This window comes from Eptatretus burgeri, chromosome 5 (genome assembly GCF_056783735.1).
Source record: "Eptatretus burgeri isolate ZD-2024b chromosome 5, Ebu_testis_v1, whole genome shotgun sequence".
Classification (NCBI taxonomy): Eukaryota; Metazoa; Chordata; class Myxini; order Myxiniformes; family Myxinidae; genus Eptatretus; species Eptatretus burgeri.
The window spans coordinates 4889691-4911197 of NC_140965.1; the positions used below are offsets into that span (position 1 = coordinate 4889691).

Consider the following 21507-nt stretch of genomic DNA (forward strand, 5'->3'; position numbering starts at 1 on the left):
CACTCCCCGTGTTTGGAGGAAGAAGAAGGATGAGTTCAACCCCAAGCACACCATCCCAACCATGAAGCATGGTGGTGGAAACATCATTCTTTGGGGATGCTTTTCTGCAAATGGGACAGGACGACTGCACCGTATTGATGGGAGGATGGATGGGGCCATGTATCGTAAGATCTTGGCCAACAACCTCCTTCCCTCAACAAGAGCATTGAAGATGGGGCGTGGCTGGGTCTTCCAGCATGACAACGACCCGAAACACACAGCCAGGGCAACTAAGGAGTGGCTCCGTAAGAATCATCTCAAGGTCCTGGAGTGGCCTAGCCAGTCTCCAGACCTGAACCCAATCGAAAATCTTTGGAGGGAGCTGAAAGTCTGTGTTGCACAGTGACAGGTCCGAAACCTGAAGGATCTGGAGAAGATCTGTATGGAGGAGTGGGCCAAAATCCCTGCTGCAGTCTGTGCAAAACTGGTTAAGAACTACAGGAAACGTCTGATCTCTGTAATTGCGAACAAAGGTTTCTGTACCAAATATTAAGTTCTGTTTTTCTGATGCATCAAATACTTACTTCATGCAATAAAATGCAAATTAATTATTTTAAAATCATACAATGTGATTTTCAGGATTTTTGTTTTAGATTCCGTCTTTCACAGTTGAAGTGTACCTATGATAAAAATTACAGACCTCTACGTGCTTTGTAAGTGGGAAAACCTGCAAAATCGGCAGTGTATCAAATACTTGTTCTCCCCACTGTATATATATATGTATATGTATATGTATATATATATATATATATATATATATATATATATATATATATATATGTATGTATATATATATATATATATATATATATATATATATATATGTATGTATATATATATATATATATATATATATATATATATATATATATATATATATATATATGTATATATGAGGTGTGTTCAAAAAGTATCCAACCTTAATTTTTTTTGCGTAAACAAATGAAGCTAGGGAGGCGTGGTTTGGTGCACGTATGTAGGCGATCCTAATTCGTATGCGTGAATATTTTCCCGCCTGCAGAAGCTGTCAGTCGCTGACAGACCGCCGATAAGTGAGGAAGTTTAAGTGAGCGCCGTCGGATTTTTGTTTTTGACAAAATGACGGATCACTGTGGTCTCATCGCCAGTGATCACTGTGTTAAAGAAGTTGGGATCGCTGTTCACAGTCTCCAGCATGTCCTGTGCGATCTCCAAACGGAGTTGCTTCTGCTCGATCGTTATCAGCTTTGGCACGAACTTCGCTGAGATTCTCCTTAAGCCCAAATCCTCAGTCACAATGGAATGAACGGATCCAATGCTGACGCCCTCCTCGTCTGCAAGTTCTCTGATCGTGATTCGACGATCCTGCATCAGCAGGGTCCTCACTTGGTCAATGACTATCTCATTTCGGGATGTTGAGGGCCTACCAGAATGTGCTTCACTTTCCATTGATCTGCGACCATCTTTGAAGCGGTTGTTCTTCTCTTTTATCTGTGTGGTGCCCATTGCTTCGTTCCCGAAGGCCTGTTGAATCTTGCGGATCGTTTCCACTTGGGAATCGCCAAGCTTTACACAAAATTTGATGCAGTAGCGTTGTTCAAGTTTTTCCGTCATTTTGTCAAAAACGAAAATCCGACGGCGCTCACTTGCACTTCCTCACTCATTGGTGGTCTCTCGGCGACTGACAGCTTCTGCAGGCAGGAAAATATTCACGCATACGAATTAGGATCGCCTACATACGTGCACCAAACCACGCCTCCCTAGCTTCATTTGTTTACGAACGAAAAATTAAGGTTGGATACTTTTTGAACACACCTCGTATACATATTGGAAATATCCTTTTTTGACATTTTGCGTGTAAAGAAAAATATCTTGTTTTGAACTGGCAAATGATGGAGACAGAAACAATGAGGAAGGAGATAAGGTCGTATAGATATCTTGGCATTTTGAAGATTTTATTTGTGGGAACCGAAAACACTTCCCAATACTCATGAAGAAATGGGGTTGGGCATCATTTAATATTGTTACGAATCTGGCAGCCATGCGCACTCAACATTCAGGTCCTTATAGAATAGTTATATCGATAAGTGTGTGTTTATAGTTAGGGCTCCCTACCTGTGTCTAACGGGAATTACATGTGTGCGCTGCGGAGTTTCTTTTACAACAAATCTCCTTCACTTCACTTTGCACACTGACGCCTTTGCCCACGTGCGTTCGGCCACGTACGTGGGCGGAGATTTCCATCGCCTCAGACCGGGACTCCGCCCAGGAAGGCAGGGGCGTGCCCCTTGTCCAATCACGCCACAGAAGGCGACTTTCCCACGACACGCCGGCCAATGAGGGTTGAGATGGCCATAGAAGATGACTTTCCCACGACACGCCGGCCAATGAGGGTTGAGACGGCCACAGAAGGCGACTTTCCCACGACACGCCGGCCAATAAGGGTTGAGATGGCCACAGAGGGCGACTTTCCCACGATACGCTGGCCAATGAGGGTTGAGATGGCCACAGAAAGCGACTTTCCCACAACTCCCCATCCAATGAGGGTGGAGATCGCCTCAGATGGCGATTTTTCTCACCCCGGAGGAAAAAGGAATGCCAGGCTGGGAGCGTGGGTCATCGTCGTCTTGGGGGTCGCGGGTCTTGGTGCTGGCTGGTTTGTCTGGTCCTGGGTCATTGTCATCTCTGATCTTCTCCTTGGTCTTTGTCGATTGGTGCGTGGCCGGTTGGAGAGCGCTGTACCTGGTGCTTGGAGCGACATCATGTTGCAGGTTCGAGTCCCGCCGAGCCGGATCGTCGAAGACCACACGAGGTGGACAGGTCCAAGCACAGGCTCTGGTCTCCAGCTCACCTTTCCTTGAGCTGGAAGCCTTCAATAAAGACCCGACGGGGTCCATTTCTTTGTGTGTGTGTATGTCTGTGTGTGGGACCGTTTTCAAGTAAAATTGTGCAAGTGCTTTCTTTTGCTCATTGTACATTACATTTCTTATTCGGATAACTCTGCTCTTTGTGTGCTTCCTTCCCCGATTATTATTATAAATAAATACCCCTATTGTTGAATGTACAAGCTCGTTTCTGTGCTGCTTTCATTGGCTTAGCACGGTGCGTGTTGGGAAATTGGGAAACGGTGAATTGTGTATTTGGACTGACGGGTCTTGGTTACCATCCGCTCGGGTTACGCATGTTTCGAGCACGTAACGGCTCGTTCCGCTCGAGCTCCGTCGAGGGTGTGAATTCCCCTGTAGCTTTGCCGCGTGGATACTTAGGTATATTGAAGTTTGGCAATTAACCCTATCCCACGCGGTCAAATTATTGGCGATTCACGGTCCTGTAAGGGTCCCGTGCCTTTCGGAGTTCTCCGAGAAGCACGATCTAGATTCCGGGTGTTCGGTGGAGCCGACTCTACTGCTCCACCTCGTGCTCGTGCTCGCCACCGACACCCGGCCCCACAACAATATTACTTCAAAGGCTTCAAAGGCTTCGCCACGATGGAGCTATTGGGGATTGGGTGTTTGGGGGGGATCACTTTTTTTCCAAAATTTTCAATAAATTTTTTTGCCTAAAACATGACATGGCACTCACTGATGGACCTCTGAAACTTTGACAAAGAACCGTTTGGCCATCTCTGAGAGAAAATGGGGACACACGCACAGCTCTCATCATATACGTGTGTGTGTGTGTGTGTGTGTGTGTGTGTGTGTGTGTGTGTGTGTGTGTGTGTGTGTGTGTGTGTGTGTGTGTGTGTGTGTGTGTGTGTGTGTGTGTGTGTGTGTGTGTGTGTATGTGTTCTGTCGGACCCCGCTATTCGCAGGTAATATGTATACGTTTCTGGAAAATACCACCCATGGTGAATCTGCAATTAGCAGGGCATTGTTTCAATGGAAAAAGGGGGTAAGGTTCCCGGCGGTTCGTGACCCATGAAAAATACCGCAAATGTCGACACTGTGAATGTTGTGCATTATTTCAATGCGAAAAAGGGGATAGGTTTCTGACGTTTCCCGATTCATGAAAAATGCTGCGAATGTCGCACATTGTTTCAACTGGAAAAAGGGGGATCGATTCCTGGTGGTTACTTACTGATTCATAGAGGAAACTAATAAATGTTTAAAATCTTTTTAACTGTGAATGCACACGATTATAGTTTCATAAAAAATGCTTACAAATATAAAAGACAACACCAGGTCCTGTTTGAAATTTTTATTTGCACAAACACATGCAACTTTTCAAATGATGATTATTTAAAATCCATTGGACTCTGGAGTCGTCTGAAGACCACACAGGTTAGGGTGCTGATGAGTCGTGCACCGAAAAGAATGTAAGCGATGGCACTGAAACAGGTGAGGGTCCTGGTGTGTCGTTTATTGAAGGTTATGCAGGAAAGTTAGGTGAAGGTGCTGATGCTTCTGATGTGGATGGACCAGGGCGGAAAAAATCCGTGATTGTGAGCTGCCTGGCAGATTGCTGCAGGTTTCGATAATAGCTCCTTGTATGGGAGCATCACGTCATCCAACCCCCTCTTGAACTTGAGTTAACGCTCCATGACCGGATCGGCGTCTTGCAGCCTCTTAGTCATTGACCCCATGTCGTGCAGCATCTCACACATGAATTTGACAGTGAGGTTGTACCTTGACACCTCTTCCTCCTCATTGCTGCCCGCTTCCTTCTCCTCCTTATCCTCCTCCTCCTCCTCGGAAACCTTGGTAATGGCTTCCAACTTCTCCTTGGCATGGGAGGCGATAAGAGCATTCAACTCCTCAGGCTCCATATTATCAAAGACTTCCCCTCTCACCTGCCGTGCCAACCCACAATTTCATGCCTCTCCTCTGTGTTGTCGGGAGAGCCTTTAAAGTTCTTCACTGCCTGGGCCACAGGTTGTGCCAGCAAGCGTTGATGGTTTCGTCTCTCACCTCGTACAGTGACTCTTTGATTGCACCGATGCAGTGGGTTATATTCAACTCCTTCCAACACTGTCCAATGGTGAGTTCTGTGTCAGAGTCCATCACATCCAAAATGTGGCGAAAGGTATAATAGGTTTTGAAAGTCGAGATTACTCCTTGGTCAAGCAGCTGGATCAATGAGGTGGTGTTGGTTGGCAGGAAGATCACCTCGACGTTCGGGTGAACCACCTTCAGGTCCCCTGGGTGGTCAGTGTTGTCGACAAGCAGGATATCCTTGAACACAAGGTTTTGTTTCACCAGATACCTCTCCACCTGAGGGACAAAAGAGTTATGAAACCAGTCCATGAAAATTGCTGCCGTTACCCACGCCTTCCTGTTGGCCCTCCAAAACACGGGCAGCGTGTGCTTGTTCTTGCCCTTGAGAGCACGTGAGTTCAGGGAACGGTACAGCATCATGGGCTTTGTCATACAGTCCACTTTTGCATTTACACAGAGGAGAAGAGATGCCCAGTCCTTTGCAGCCTTGAATCCTGATGCTGTCCCGTTATGCTTCAAGATAAAAGTTCACGTTGGAATCTTTTTCCAAAACAGGTCAGTCTCATCAGCGTTATAGATCATCTGCTCTGGTAGGAACGCCTTCTCCTGGATGAGCTGCGCGAGTTGAGCAGGGAATATTTTGGCCACCTGGTATGCAGAGGCACACTCACCTGTAAGTTTGACTTTGTGAAGACCATAGCCCTTCTTGAAGCGGTCAAACCATCCACTGCTCACTTGGAATGAACTGGGACCATTTGTACCAACGTCACTTGTGCCAGCGCCACCTGTGTCAGCCAGATGTGTGTAGATACGCATCGCCTTTGCGCGAATGAAAGGTTAACTTAAAGGCATGTTATTCTGCGCTTTGTCTTCCATCCATACACTGAGAGCTTTATCCATCCTTTCTATGTGGACATCCCGTACGTGGGTGAACACTTTGGTGCTCTGTACAGCACTGGCCACAACACTTTCTTGGATCGCCTTCCCGTTCTTCCGTATTTAGTGAACGGTGGATTTTTTTTTCTCACATACAGTCTGCCCACAAGGCTACCCTCTGTCCTCTCAACAGCCGGTCCAGCAGCTCCACTTTGTCGCTCAGACTCATCACTTTCTTCTCCCTCTTGCAGTCGATGCATCTCCGGCACTGGTCTTGCGCTTGGTAGCCATGCTTGATCATTGAGCGGAATTAGCGGAATTGGCAGAATGAGAGACAAAACACCGATAAAGGCAGCGGGCCGAGAAGAATGATTGAGACCCAGCACACGCTGCACATAAGTAGTCATGTGGGAATTGTGGGTAGCTGTGGGAGGGGTGAGTAGTCTGCCAATTGTTTGTGTGGGATGTTGGCAGATGCCAACATTTTATGTGGCAGGTGGTTGATCCGGTGAAGCTTTGTAATTGTGTAACTTGAGGGTGATGACGTTTTACGCAGCAGCTGGTAAATACGGTGGAGCGTCTTTATCGCGCGAATGGTAGGACATGGGTTCACGTGAGCCCGGTTTATAGTGTGAATGGTGGGACATGCCGCGCATCTTGCTTATAGCGTGGCTGGTGAAAGATATGTTTTAGGACTGTGTTATGTGTGACTCGTGGAAGATATGTTTTTTGCGCCCACAAAAAACCATGCAAATGTGAAGCACAGGACCGCGAATGTAGAAGCAGGTCATGCATGCGGCTTGTGGAAGATATTGTGACTGTTTTGCGAAACTGTCACTCTCTAAGGCAATGGCACACAACATATAGCGGTTCCCAAGATAGTTATGTCGTTGATATTCATTCCAGGTAGTCCTTCCCTTATATGTAGTGGGTTTATGGGTCATATACGTTGTGTGGGATTCGGTAGGTTTTTCTTCTCATTCCTTTCTTATCTTTCTTCTGCGCCCATGAGCCTCTCCTTCACACATGCATGCACATCAAAGTTCACAACAAACAGGACACCTGCAGTTCATTAGCATATGCGTGCTAATTCCCATTTGAAATGTGCGCCATTATTCAACGGCAATTTCACCTCAACCTTCACCATACCCGAACCCCAATGTCGCAACATTCCGACAACGATCCAAACGTCTTTATAATAATCACCACACCATCAAACCATAACGCAAGCTCGCTTTGCATTCACCATTGCCACCTCAACCACAACGAACCACTATGCGACTGCTACCATTGCCTCAACCGCAACCACTGCAGGCACTCATCAGTGCCTTTTGGAATAACAGGGAACAAAGAATGTAACGTACCATTACAGACATTCGGATCTGGATGTTCAGGCGTCTAACTCAAGAGCGCAAGAATGTGCTGAACTCCATTCAACATCGCATGGTTTGCCCCCGTTTGGCTCCCGTTTTGTGTGCGGCGCACGGAGAGTACGATCAAACACTCCACCGCCATGTTATGTATGGAAGCACAATGACACCATCTTCATTGCTGTACCCTTACATGGGTGAGGCCAGCACTGTGGTAATTGTCTGTGCATCAATGGGGGTGCTAGGAAACGCCTATCGCTCAGTTTGATCTACCTTTTAGCTCCTCCCTCATGAAGCAACGATAAAGAGCTGTGCGTACCACACTGCGGGCTCGCTAGGCTTGCTCGTAATTCAGCAGAGAGACACACGGCTGATGGTTCACGTGATTTATTGGCTTGGTGGAGAGAGGCGGAACAGAGCGAATGGGTCAGAGCGGAGGGGGGATGGAGTCCACAGAGCAGAGAACTGGACGAGCAAGAGATCCTGGCGCAAGGCTGAGCAGTCACAAGAGCCAGTAGCATCAGCACACACAGACTTGCTTACACTTTATTAAGCTATTTCCTCACACGTTCTTTCTTTTCCATCTCGTCTGACATCTGCTGTGGACACCTGTTTCTAAATGGAGCATCAGCGATTACTTGGGCAAGTCCTGAACAGTTGTCCCCATCAGGGCAACGCCACTGATATACACCTTTTATAGCTTCCTCTCTGCACCTCACTTGCATATCATCTTGCACCTCACCACATCCTCACTTGCACCCTATCACACCCCGCACCTTAGGCACCCCCAGTATTCCTCCTCTTTACCCCTCCTCAGTGATTGTTTCCACGCAGGTCCATCGTCCCTGCCTGGTAATCTAGAGGTTGCAATGGCCTCCTACTTTTGGCTCATCTCTCTTGCTATTCCACATTTTCTTGGGAGTGTAACTGAAGATGCCTGTCATGTTAGGATGCCTAAGTTAGGATTGTAGAACTATTAGAACCGTTTAGTGCTGCACTGTCTTTTCTTTGTATATAACTGTGCTTTCTTTTGCAGCACTTCACCAATCATTACTTTTCCTGCTGTACGTATTCCTTGTAATAAAACCCTTGCTTTTACACGTACTTTTCCTCACCCTTTCGATGAATAAATTATTCTTGCAAATGTACCCAGTTCGTAGCGTCTTTTCCTCCATTGTTCCAGTATAGTCTGCACGTCGTGTTAGTCAGGAAGTTCTACCCCACGTGATTTGCTCATTTTAGCTAGCGTACACTCATTTGTATCGCTCGGAAGTAATCTGAGTGTGCGCTGAGGGCATGAAACCCACTTGGTGCGGTCATCCAAAAGTAAGGTAACACACGAAGTAGTGACGCCCTGCCAGGATTAGCGGTACCAATCGGCATTCGTGGTTGAGTTATTTATGCACCCAGATCAGGAATTATATATATATATATATATATATATATATATATATATATATATATATATATATATATATATATATATATATTCAAAACCTCCATCAGTGTTTTGTACGACTGTTATAACAACATTGACTGTTATTAATAGAGCTTAGTTTGGTGGGTGAGAAGAAACCAAGCTTGTCATATAGTAATGTTTAATTCACATTGATCAGAATTTTTTAAAAACTGTGATCAAAACTCTAAGTGAACTATGCATGATCAGCTAATATGAAGTGTTGTAGTAGCTAATCAATCACATTTACCAATCAAATCTAATTGACAACTCATTGTCGGGTGTTCCCTATTAACATTAGGTGTTCCTCCTCTGTACATCCTTCAAGCTAAAAGCGTACTTTTCGTACTGCAGAATACAGATCTACCAGGATTATTATTAGCTTGAAACAAAATGGCTAAAACTTCAGGAGATCGACCGACATAGAATTGTGTTTCTGCATAAAGAAGGAAAGACATGAAGTGAAGCATCTCAAAGCACAATTAACAAGTGCAGAGAATCATCATCTGTTGATGACAAACTCAGAAATGGAATACTATACCGAAAAAGCTGTCCAACAAGGATGAGCAATACTTGAAGATCACCTTGAGGAATAGAAAGAACACAAACATTTAATTGACAACTGAACTGTTTTACAGTTTGTTTTCTAGCTCCACTACAAGCCTTAAGGCCCGGTCACACCTTGACGTTTTAGCCAGCGAACGTATTAAAATGTATGTAAAACGCTGGCTGACGTTGAACTTTTGATGTTTTTTTTTAAGATTCGGACGTATTCATAACGAGTTGGTCGTATGCATAACATATTAGTAATGGACACAGAACGTTTCGTTGTGTTATAGATAACTTATACCAACGAATGCTGAACCTGTTGTTGGCCTACACAACCTATGCCCAACGATAGTCTAACTTCGGCATAGCGCGTTGCACGCATCGCCGACGATGTCGTGACGTAGCCTATTAAAAGGCTGACGCACAACGATTCGAATCATAACTGCCGTAGAAATTATACCGACGTCTTTCAGCCTATGAGTAACTTAAAAGTAACGTCTGTCGATGTGTGGCAACGATCGTGTAACGTGCCAACAACACGTTAATCATAGGTTAGAAATAAGTTTCGGGTACGCTAAACATTACCTCGGCGTGTCTCAACTTATGATTAACTTACAAGTAGCATGTGTTGACGTCTGTCAACGATCGCAGACCGTGCATACAACTTGTGGACAGCGTAGCGGAACGTGTGAGTCATACGCCGGCATACGTCGTGAAATTTCAAGCATGAAAAAATTTGAGGACAACCGAAAAGTACAACGTTTAAAGCCAACGTACAACGACGTATGGCAGTGTTTTTCAGCGTGCTCTCAATGTTATCAAAACTTACCCATAACGTATTCAACGTGTGCCAGCGTTTTAGAAAAAAAATTCAAAAATCGGCATACGTTGGCTAAAACGTCAAGGTGTGACCGGGCCTTTAACATTGTATACAAAAAAATAAATAGCTCAGGGGTTGTCTAACCATCAATAATACAAAGGTCAGTTTTGAAATCAGGACTTTAATGATGTGTTACAGCCAAAAAACCTTTGTTAATAAAGGGGAACAAAACTAAAAGGCTAAAATATGCACAAGAATACAGAAATTGGAATTTGGAACAATGTTTAAAGGTGCTTTGGACAGACGAGTCAAAGTTTGTCAGAAGGATCGAATCGAAGACAGTATGTGAGATGACGAAAAACAAACTTATATAAAACCATCTTGCCAAAAGGTGACCACGTGTGACTTCTTTAAGGTCACACTGAGGTGAACAGAGCTGCTATCCACTAGGAGCGACTCCTTGAGGAATATCTTCCTACGAGAGATTCCGATGAAAATCGTTCTACGGAGTAACCATGAAAAAATGCGTTTGCCTCATAACGTCACCAAATGACGTCATAATGTCTCAAGCTTGACATATCTAGAAAGCACTCATCGAGGTGTTCAATTGGAGGTACGACACGATATGGTTCCTAAAACTTGAAAATTTGACCTTGGGGTCAAATATGTTTGACCTTAGGCGCTAACCATGAAGGTCAAGGCCAATCGCCACCAAAAATTAATCAGCTGAGCGTCAGACCATGAACTATATTCCCATGCAGTTTGAAGACGATCCTATCAAAATTACTCAAAAAATAAGGGTTTCGTCGACTCCCCTGATTTGCGACAAAGTGACCTTGACCTTTGACCTTGACCTTGAAAATTTTATGCGCTGAAAGGGACCTCTATAGGCCTCTGATATGCGAAGTTACAAAAATTTCCAATGATAACTGTGCTCTGCAGAATTTTTTATATGTGATTACAGACAAACAAAAAAAAAAATAAAACATACAAGCTGACTCACATATCTTGCAAAAACTTCGTTTTGGCAAGATAATAAAGAACCTTGCTTGAAGCCAACAAATGAGCGAAGGCGAAAGGATGGCGATGAGTTGCGATGAGGTCAGCGGTCTGTCTCTCAGAGCAATGAAGCAGCGGGAGATAGAGGGTTTGATAGATAGATATATCTGGTTTCCAAGAAACTCAACAGCATCCCAACTCTGCGCGTGTGCACGGCTTTTATTACCTCAGGGACTGCCCTCATACATCGCATTTCTTCTCATTGGCCCCCGCTGCAGTGGGCGGTGCTGCCTTCCAGGCCGTTCCACCCCTCTTCAGGCCTCCACAGCACACTATACCGCCATGGCCTGCTGTCTTTCACCAAATAGCCCATGATGTTTCCATTCCAATCTGAGTGTGCAGTGCTTTCTTGGTGCATTTGTGCCCACAAGCCTGCAAAGCTTCTCTTACAGCCTATATCTTGTCGGGTGTTGTCACTGAAGTTTTTCGACCACTGTGTCCTTTAATTTAGTCTTTCACACTTCTGGTGTCTCTAAACTTTTCAACAATACGTTTGATGGTTTTGTATTGTGGAATTCTTGCATTTATATTCTTGCATTTGTGTAGAAATATATGACTTTGTCACAAAAGACGTCTCTAAAATGAGCATCCACTTGGGCACAGAGAAATTGTTTGACATGGTTGTAACTGCCATGAGGGGGAAAAAAACAACTTTAAACCATGTTATTTAGGTGACCTGAAAATAAAATAGAGGGTGACATTTTGAAATGATGGAAAGCTGTTTGAAAGTTTCACATCATTTTGGACCACCCTGTAGGTGTTTACGATTCTTTATTTTGGACCTTATCATCCATATTCCATTCCTTTGGTGTGATGTTGCTTCGAACAGTTTTGCACTCCAACATTAGTATCCTCTAACTTGATTGTGTTCATCAACAGATGCCTTTACAAACAGATTTACATCTCCCAACCTTGGTCACTTTATGCATGTCTGTAGATTCTCTTTTTCTCTGATGTCCATAACCACAGGCTTTCCTGCAGCTGCATATGGACAGACTATGGCTGCAGCGATGACAGCACGTGGAGCTGGTAAGAATTAGAATACAAGCTCAACAGTGAAGTTAAAAATTATTGGATCCATTACTTGAGTAATGTGCACACATCACTGCTTTTATAACATGCCTGGTGTAACCTTTTATTGCCAATAGAAACTAAGTCTTGTGGATATGCTTGTACTTTTTAATGTCTTCACATCCTTTTAATTACTGCAAAGGGATCCTTATAATCTCATTGTCCTGCATTGGATGTGTGGAGAAGATCGTCCATGTACCGTAGACATAAAGAAGTGAGGGGAGGGGGATGAGTGGAAGAGTGGTAAATTATATCTACATTGTAGCGAGTAATACTGTATATGGAATTTGGAAACAGTATTCTGCAAAGCAAGGTGTAATGCTTGATGCACAGTTATGCTGTAACACATCCAAAATTTTATAATGCTTCGTATTTTTGTGTTTGGCAATTTTCGTCTTCTTTAAGATATAAATAAATCTGTATTTTGTCTTTGTTTTGAAGTGGAAGGAAAATGCTGTCCACCACAATCTATCCAAGGACACCGTTCTCGGTTTCCGTTTGAAAGGATTAAGACTTTTGGGTTTGGGCTTGTTCTCTATTAGATGCTGGAGTAACTGCTTTTCAAGTTCGATGCTATTATTATGAGATTAGAGGCATGCGAGGACAAGCAGATGGTGTGGAATATTTGTGTGCCATCATTACTTGTCTACCGTTAAAAGTGGTATCGTCTTACAGCACCCTCAAGGCATTGTGGTAGTGTACTCGCATATGAATTGTATGGTCAATCGTTTGATCGCTGACAGAATTGAATCTAAATATATAGTTTTTGTGGTTAACGTATGTATGTATGTATGTGTGAATGCACACACACACACACACACACACACACACACACACACACACACACACACACACACACACACACACACACACACACACACACACACACACACACACACACACACACACACACACACACACACACACACACATCCAACACTTTTTATTAATTGAACAGCGTATCGGCTATTCCTAAAATATAACATCGGTCAAAGAATTGCGGTAAATGATGTTAATCTCGCAATATCCTATATTCAACTTCATTTAATATAACTATCTCTGACTTAAAACATTTTAAAATCCCAATTTGCAATGCATGTTCGTGTTCCATCAATCGTTCATTTTTTTCCAACTTCAATGCCAATTCACCCCACCTCCTTACATTTACCTCATCCTAACCCCTCACCTGTTATACCCCCTTATCCCTCCCATCTTTCCCCTCATCCTACCTCCGCTCTTAGCGCCTCATCACTGTCTAAACTGTGTGGTGTTCTAACATCTGTGGGCTCCATTCTAACCTTACAGATATCTCACTCTCAATCGGTACACTCAATATTTCAAACATGCTCTTTCTTTCTTTTCACATCTCCTCCTCTTAACAACCCCTCAACTATTGCACCTCCCCCTGCCTGCTCCCTTCTTCACCATACCACTTCCAAGTCTCATCCTTCCCCTCTCCTATTACCCTTCTGTCTCTTGGCCGTGCCTACTCTCATCGTCTCCCCTCCCTCTCAAAGCTTCCCTCTCACACCTCCCTCTCAAGGCAACCTTCATACTCTTCCCCCTCCAAGCTTCCCTCTCACACTTCTCCCTCCAATCTCCCCCTCACTCCCCCTGCTCAAAATTGCCCCCATCACTTCCACAAAGCTGCTTCCTTCCCCTGCCCTCTCTCTTCCATCTCATCCCTCCACCTCCTCCAATCTTCAACTTCCCTCTGCCCCCTCTCTTATTGCTCCCCACTTTTCCTCATCCCATCACCACTGAGCCTTTTCTCCTCCTCATCCAGCTCTCTCCCGTGCGCTTCTGTAATCCCCACACACTGTCAACATCTCTCCTTACCTCCCCCACTCTTCCCTCATCCTCCGCTCCCTCCGCTGCACCCAAAGCCTCCTCCCCTCCATCTTCCTTAACAGTGTGGACCTCAAACATCTGGGGCCTTCACTCAAACACGACAGATCTTTCCATACAAGTTGCCACTGACAAACCAGACATAATCTGTTTACAGAAACTTTCCTCCTTCAAGACGTCTCTGACTCTCTGGAATCTTTCACTGGTTACTTCCTCCTCCGGTATGACAGACCTGCACCTTGTCCTGGCGGCGGAGTTTCTCTCCATCAAAAACTCTATTCCTCACTCTCCATGTATTGCCTGCACTCCCCCACACCCCCAGGAATACCTCTGGCTATGGCTTCCCTCCCCTCCCACCTCAGGTTTATGTGTGTGGACCATCCAACAAACAGTGATGACTCAACTTATACCTCGCTCTCCGAAAACATGGACCAACTTCTATCCTCTCATCCCAACTCTCTCTTCCTCATATGTGGTGACTTCAATTGCTATCATGCCAGTTGACTGGGTGTGGGTACCTCTCTCACCTGCCATGATGCTTCAGCAAAGGACTTCTGCAACTCATGGGACTGACACAATCTGTCAACTTCCTGACCAGGATCTCAACCAATGGTACTCCACTTCTTCTGGATCTAATTTTGACCAATTTCCCAGAAAACATCTGCTGTTCTTCCTCAACTCCAATCGGTTTATCTGACCACATGCTTGTCAAAGTAAACATCTCTCTGGCTATTATTAGAGAACCACGCCAGCGCCGTTGAGTCTGGCATTTCACTCAGGCTGACTGGCAGGGACTTCAAGCAGCCATCAAACATCTAGACTGGTCTCCCGTCTCTACTTTCTCTGATATCAACTCATCCTGGGAATTCTTTCAAAGAAACTTGCTCTCTCTTATGTACAGATTTATCCCCTCTCGTCTTCAGTTATCCTACCCTTCCTCCCGCCAATGGTACACTGAAGCTTATGGCGAGGCAATTATCTTGAAACACTTTGCCTTCGCCTCATGGAAGGCAAATCCAACTGAAGGCAATCTCAGTTCCTTCCAAAAAGCTCGGAACAAGTGTGCGTCTACCCTGAGGAGAGCCAGGAAACAACATCTTTCTAATCTCGTTTGAACTCTCAAACCTGTCTCCCTCCTTCAATTCCTTGTGGCATCTAGTTAAGTCTGTTTCTGGTGGATGTTCCCTCTCCTTCCCCTCTTCTACCTCAAATGGCTGCATAGCTGACACTGCACGTGAAAAAGCTGAATGCCTAAACTCTGCGTTTACTTCAAAATCTTGTGTCCTAAACCCATCACTTTCTGTACCCACCTTACCCAGTCACACCCATCTGTCCCTGGACTCTGGGTCCTTTTCTCCTGACAAGGTGGAGAGCTTGCTGTCAAACCTTGACTCTGATTCTGCAACTGGTCCAGACGGCATCAGCCCACGTTTCCTAAAAACCTGCTCTGCTGCTCCTACTCACCCTCTCTTTGTTCTATTCACCCTCCCATTTTCTCAAGGTCATCTACCTTCTGCTTGGAAATCAGCAAACATGACTGCTCTGCATAAAAAGGTGCAAAAACAGATCCTTGCAACAACAAACCAATCCGCCATCTCCCAATCGTCAACAAGGTTATGGAATCCATCATCGCTTCCGACATTAAATCCTTCCTCTTCTCCAATGGCCTGATTTCCGATCATAAATTTGGATTCAGACCAGGTCACTCTACCCTTCACTTGCTGCTCCTGCTTTCCAAACAATGGATGGAGATCCTCAATGCCAGTCATGAGATCAGAGCCATCTCCCTCGACATATCGCATGCTTTCGATACGGTCTGGCACCCTGCCCTGCTCACCAAACACTCTTCCTATGGTATCCAAAGCATTCTCCACTCTGGCTTGCAGACTTCCTCTGCTATCGCAGTCAACATGTGGCCCTTAATGGAATTATCTCATCCCTCTTCCTGTCCAGGCTGGAGTTCCTCAAGGCAGCATTCTGGGCTCAGTGCTTTTTCTGGTTTTCATAAATGAGCTCTCTGACTCTCTGGAAAATCCTCTATCTCTTTACTGATGACTCCACCCTCTGCCGTACCAACTGTCATCCCTCAGATCGGCAAGCAGCAGCCTCTTCACTCTCTGTCGATCTAGATAAAATCACCCCCCCCCCATGCTGAATATTTCTACATGCTCGCACTGGTTGTGTTCTAACCCTCACAATCTTTCTTCGAATCACCAAGGGGACGTGTTTCTCGGCTTCACCTTTCTCGGCTTCACGCTGTGTAAACCAAGGCATTTATAATCATTGGTACCTCCCGTGATGAGGCTGAGTCTTTGGATCTCTCACTCTCTCACCGCAGGCAGGTCGGTGGTCTTTCTCTCTTCTACTGTCTTCTCTCCAGCCTCGCCTCCTCTGCTCTGTCTGAGATATGTCCCCCGCATATTTCCGCAATGTTATTTATAAGTTTAAGTGCCGATGTGAAGCTCGGTACGTGGGCGGCACAACACGAATATTGGCTGATCGGGTCAAACAACACGTCCCCTTGGCGATTCGAAGAAAGATTGTGAGGGTTAGAACACAACCAGTGCGAGCATGTAGAAATATCCAGTAACCACCGGCCACTGTACCTGCTTCATCTAAAAGTTTTGACTGGTAGTCAATATAAATTTTTTTTTTAATGTATTTTCTCCACGGAAAAGCCACAAGATTACGTTTTGGAGTGGACATCATAAAACAGCTGGATTTGGTAGTGGTAAGGATGCGACAGTTGTGGAGGGCTAATGCTCGTAAGGCAGTGAGTGGTGGGAGAGTGTGTTACCACCCACCACAAGTCTGTGGTGTTTGTGGTATGTATGGAGAAAAGGAGGGAGATTAAGAGCAGGGGTGGGAAGATTATGAGGTGGAGGAAGTGTAGGGAAAATGTCCTCATCGAGTACAAGGAGAGGTTAAGTTTGAGCAACTATGCGAAGAAGCAGAAGGTTTGGAGGAGTGGAAGAAGTAAGGAGGCGTTTAGGGAATTACCAAAGTTTTGTGTTGAATGACATCAGGAAAGGGTGCATTGTGGGGAGATAGAAACCAGGTATGGTGGACGGAGGACGTAGCGAAGGCAGTTGGTGAAAAGGAGATTTGGAAAAGGATTGAGAATATCAATGATTAGGGGGGGGGGGTAGCATGATGTGAGGTTGCTACACCTGTATGGGTGGAGAAGAAAGCAGCAAGAAGAGCTGTGGATAAGGTGAGGAATAATATGAAAGAGGATGGTGGGAGGAAGATGATATATAAATTGGCTCGTGACTGGGATGAAGATGCTAAGGACATGAAGTGGGGGGGGGGCGTGATTAAGGGTGGTGGCGAGAGGATAGTGACAGATAGCAGGGCAGTATTGAAGGTGTGGGAAGCGTGTTTCAAAGGGCTGTTAAACTGAGCAGGATGGAAGCAATGGGGAGCTGGAGCTACCGTTTTCTGTAGAGGGGAAAGTGGAGTTTGTGATCACAGAGGAGGAAATGCTGGTGGCATTTAAGAGGATGAAGAAGGGAAGAGTGCCAGGCATTGATGTGTGTACAGAAATCATAAATGCAGCAGAAGATGTTAGAGTCAGTTGGACGAAGAGGCTGTTGAACATGTGCATGAGAGAGGGTTCAATTCTGGAGGAGTGGAGGACTGGGTTAATTGTGCCGATTACACTGAACAACAAATTTCAAAAAACTTTTTTTACTGGAGATGTGTAAAGTAATTAAGACTAATTTGGGTACGCTGATTTCAAAAATCATAACCGTTTTGCTGTATCACGTCAGGATTTTCAGGAACAGAAATATTCCCATTGCCTAGAAGTCAGGATTTCAATGAAATTTACATATGTCTTTAACATGTCTATTTTGTACAATTGTTGTTAACTTGTGTTATATTTCTTTCTTTCAGATAAAGATGAGTAGGCGTTCCTGTACCAATCATCCTGACAACTTCTGTTATGTCTGTGGTCGGTATACCAAAAAAGATCAACAGCGAAGTATATCTACAGCAGTGAAAATGAAGGCCGCCTACTTTCACTACTTCGGGTGTAAGGTGGGGGACCAAGAACAGAGCTGGGCACCACACATCTGCTGCACAAGCTGTCACACAACCTTGACTCAGTGGTTGGTGGGCAAGCGCGCGAGCATGCCATTTGCGGTGCCCATGATATGGCGTGAGCCGCAGAATCATCATGATGATTGTTATTTCTGCTGCACAAGCATCGCCGGCTTCAACAAGAAGAATAAAGGTCACATCAAGTACGCTGACTGCGTCTCTGCTCGTAAACCTGTGCCTCATGATGACGAGAACCCCGTTCCAACACCTCCAGCTGATCAGAACATAGCTGTAAGCAGTGGTGAAGAGGATGGTGATGATGAACCTTTTGAACCCGACACTCAAGAATCACACCTTCTGAACCAGGGAGACTTAAATGATCTTGTAAGAGATCTCTCGCTGTCAAAGGCGAAGGCAGAGCTGCTTGGATCAAGGCTGCAGCAGTGGAATCTACTTGAACCTAACACCAAGATATCCTTGTTCAGAGCACGTCACAGAGACATGGCTGAGTTCTTTGAGATGGAAGACACGATGACATTCTGCAGTGACATCAACGGTCTGTTGAAAGAACTTGGGTGTGATCACGATCCTGCAGACTGGCGCCTCTTCATCGACTCGGGGAAGAACAGCTTGAAGGCTGTTTTGCTCCACAATGGCAACGAGAAACCATCAGTCCCACTGGCTCACGCGTTCGGCATGACAGAGACCTATGAGACTATGCGGCAGCTGCTTGATTCCATCAAGTACAATGACTTCAACTGGCACATCTGCGGAGACTTGAAAGTGGTGGCGCTGTTGTTAGGGCTGCAGTCAGGCTACACGAAATACATGTGCTTCCTTTGTCTCTGGGATAGCAGAGACGACAAGAATCACTGGACGAAGAAAGATTGGGAAGAGCGAAAAGAGCATGTACCTGGTCGACACAACGTGAAGCATGTCGCCCTTGTCGACCCAGCCAAGGTTTTCCTTCCACCACTCCACATAAAGCTCGGCTTGATGAAAAGTTTTGTACGGGCAATGGATCTGAATGGGCGTGGGTTTTTATACCTCAAGGAAAAGTTTGGCAACACCTTGTCGGAGGCCAAGATCAAGGCTGGTGTCTTTGTTGGACCGCAAATCCGACAGATTATGAAGGACGAAACTTTTCCGACAACTCTAAACCCCAAAGAGCTGGCAGCGTGGAGGAGCTTCAAAGCTGTGACGGACAACTTCTTGGGGAACGAGCGCGCGGACAACTATGAAGAAATAGTGCAGCAGCTGCTGGAGTCCTTCAGGAAACTTGGCTCCAGGATGTCCCTGAAAATCCATTTCCTACACCAGCACCTGAACTTCTTCCCTGACAACTTGGGAGCAGTCTCGGATGAGCACGGCGAGCGATTCCACCAAGAGATTTCACTCATGGAGACGCGTTACCAAGGGCGGCACAACCCGAACATGATGGGCGATTTCTGCTGGTTCCTGCATCGTGAAACTGACACAGAGCAGCACAAACGCAAAGCCAAATGCCTAAAGCATTTTTAATTACATTCTAGTGGAGTTTTTCTGTAATTTCTATAATTTTGAAGCATTCATGATGAAATAAATGAATAAATGAATTTTTGTAAATTTCATTGAAATCCTGACTTCTAGGCAATGGGAATATTTCTGTTACTGAAAATCCTGACGTGATACAGCAAAACAGTTATGATTTTTGAAATCAGCGTACCCAAATTACTCTAAATCACTTTACACATCTCCAGTAAAAGATTTTTGTTGTTCAGTGTTATAAATGGAAGGGGAAGGGTGATGTTCAAGATCCGGGGAAGTACAGGGGCATTGCACTCCTCAGTCATGTAATAAAGTTGCTGGAGAGGATTCTGGATTGGAGGATAAGGAAGAGTGTGGAGATTGAGATTAGAGAAGAGCAGCAAGGGTTTAGAAATGGGTGGGGGTGGGGGTGAAGGATGGGATGTTCATGCTGAGAAAGCTGGTGGAGACAAGGTTGGAGGTGCAAGGTCAGATGGGATTGGGATTTGTGGACCTGGAGAAGACCTATAACAGCATCCTGAGAGAGATGGTGATGGCGACACTGAGAGGGATGGGAGTGATGGGAGTGATGGAAGTGGAAGTTGGGTTGGTCGAAGGGATGTACAAGGGAATGAAGGGAAGAATCTTGTTGGTCCTGGGATGTCTGAGGAGTTCAGTATGAACATCGGTTTGAAGGAGGGAAGCGCTCTCAGCCCACTCATGTTTGTAATGGTGATGGAGCTGGTAAGCAGGAAGGTGAGCTTGAGGGGGTAGTATAGGGAGGATTCTACATGCGGACAATCTGGCTGTTGTGGTGCAGAATGGGTGGGAGATGCAGGAAGTACTGGGGAGTGGTAGGAGGCATTTGGGAAGCTTGGGCTGAGGATGAGTATGGAGAAGACTGAGGTGATGTGGTCAGGCAGCAGAGAAAATAAATGAATATCAGGTGAGAGGGGAAGGAGATCAGTCTGGGAAATAGGTTTGAGTATCTGGGAGGAACAGTGACCGGGGATGGTAAATCCAAGACAGAGGTGCAGAGGACGATTTAGGTGGTGTGGATGCATGGAGGATGGTGGGGGGAGTATTCAAATATAGACCAACAACTGGGGGAATGACAAAAGAACAGGAAAATACAAAAAAAGAATTGGACAGAGTGGGGATAGGTAAGAAGGCTCATAAGAATAGCAAAGAAGAGGTCAGCTCAACTGGGACGGAGAACGGATAATAATAAATGCCCAAGATCAAGGACACTACACCAATGGATTTAAAAATATGGCGGGATTGAGTCAGACTGATAAGTGTAGATTCTGCAAGACCGAAACAGAAAGTACTAGTCACCTGCTTTTGGGATGTAAAAAACAATTATCAAACAACTTTACTCACAACGGCACAACAAAGTATGCAGCATGATTAATTGGCATAACTGCAAAAATTTCAGCATCCCAGTTCCAAAAAACTCATGGAAACACGAACCAAGGGCAATCATTGAAAATATGGATGTCTTGCTCACGTACGACCTGATGATCCCATCGAGCGTGAATATAGAAAACAAAGCATTGCGACCGGACATCGTTCTCAGGAACAAAATGGAAAAGACAGCATTGTTGATTGAGATATCAGTTGGCTACCCAGCGATTTTGGCTTAAATAAAGCAGAAATCAAGAAAATGACCAAATACCAGGACTTCAAAAATGAGATCAAGAGATCTTGGAAGATGAATAGCATCAAAATTGTACCAGTGATATTTGGAGTAACAGGAATAATAAAGAAGAACCTCACTGAGATTTAAAAAACCATCCCCAGGAATATTACCACAAACTAACTGCAATTGGAGGCAGTCCGGAGTTCGGTGACAATCCGGAAAAGAGCCCTCGGAACAAAACTCCTAGAACAACAAAAGTTGAACAGCTTGGTCCATGAACTGTAATTCCTTACCGAAACGAAGGTAGATACTTT

At 45.1% G+C, this 21507-nt stretch overlaps 1 protein-coding gene across 11 annotated transcripts in view; it reads left to right on the forward strand.

Moving 5' to 3' along the window:
* The window catches only part of LOC147025745 (RNA-binding protein Musashi homolog 2-like), a 203108-nt gene that overhangs the window by 147214 nt on the left and 34387 nt on the right, over nt 1-21507 (forward strand). For 10 of the 11 annotated variants that reach the window (XM_085880442.1, XM_085880448.1, XM_085880443.1 and 7 more), the window contains one exon: nt 12052-12111. In XM_085880442.1, coding sequence (XP_085736568.1) covers nt 12052-12111 — 60 coding nt within the window. The remainder of the gene's footprint in view (nt 1-12051; nt 12112-21507) is intronic. The other variant, XM_085880447.1, reaches the window with a different exon arrangement.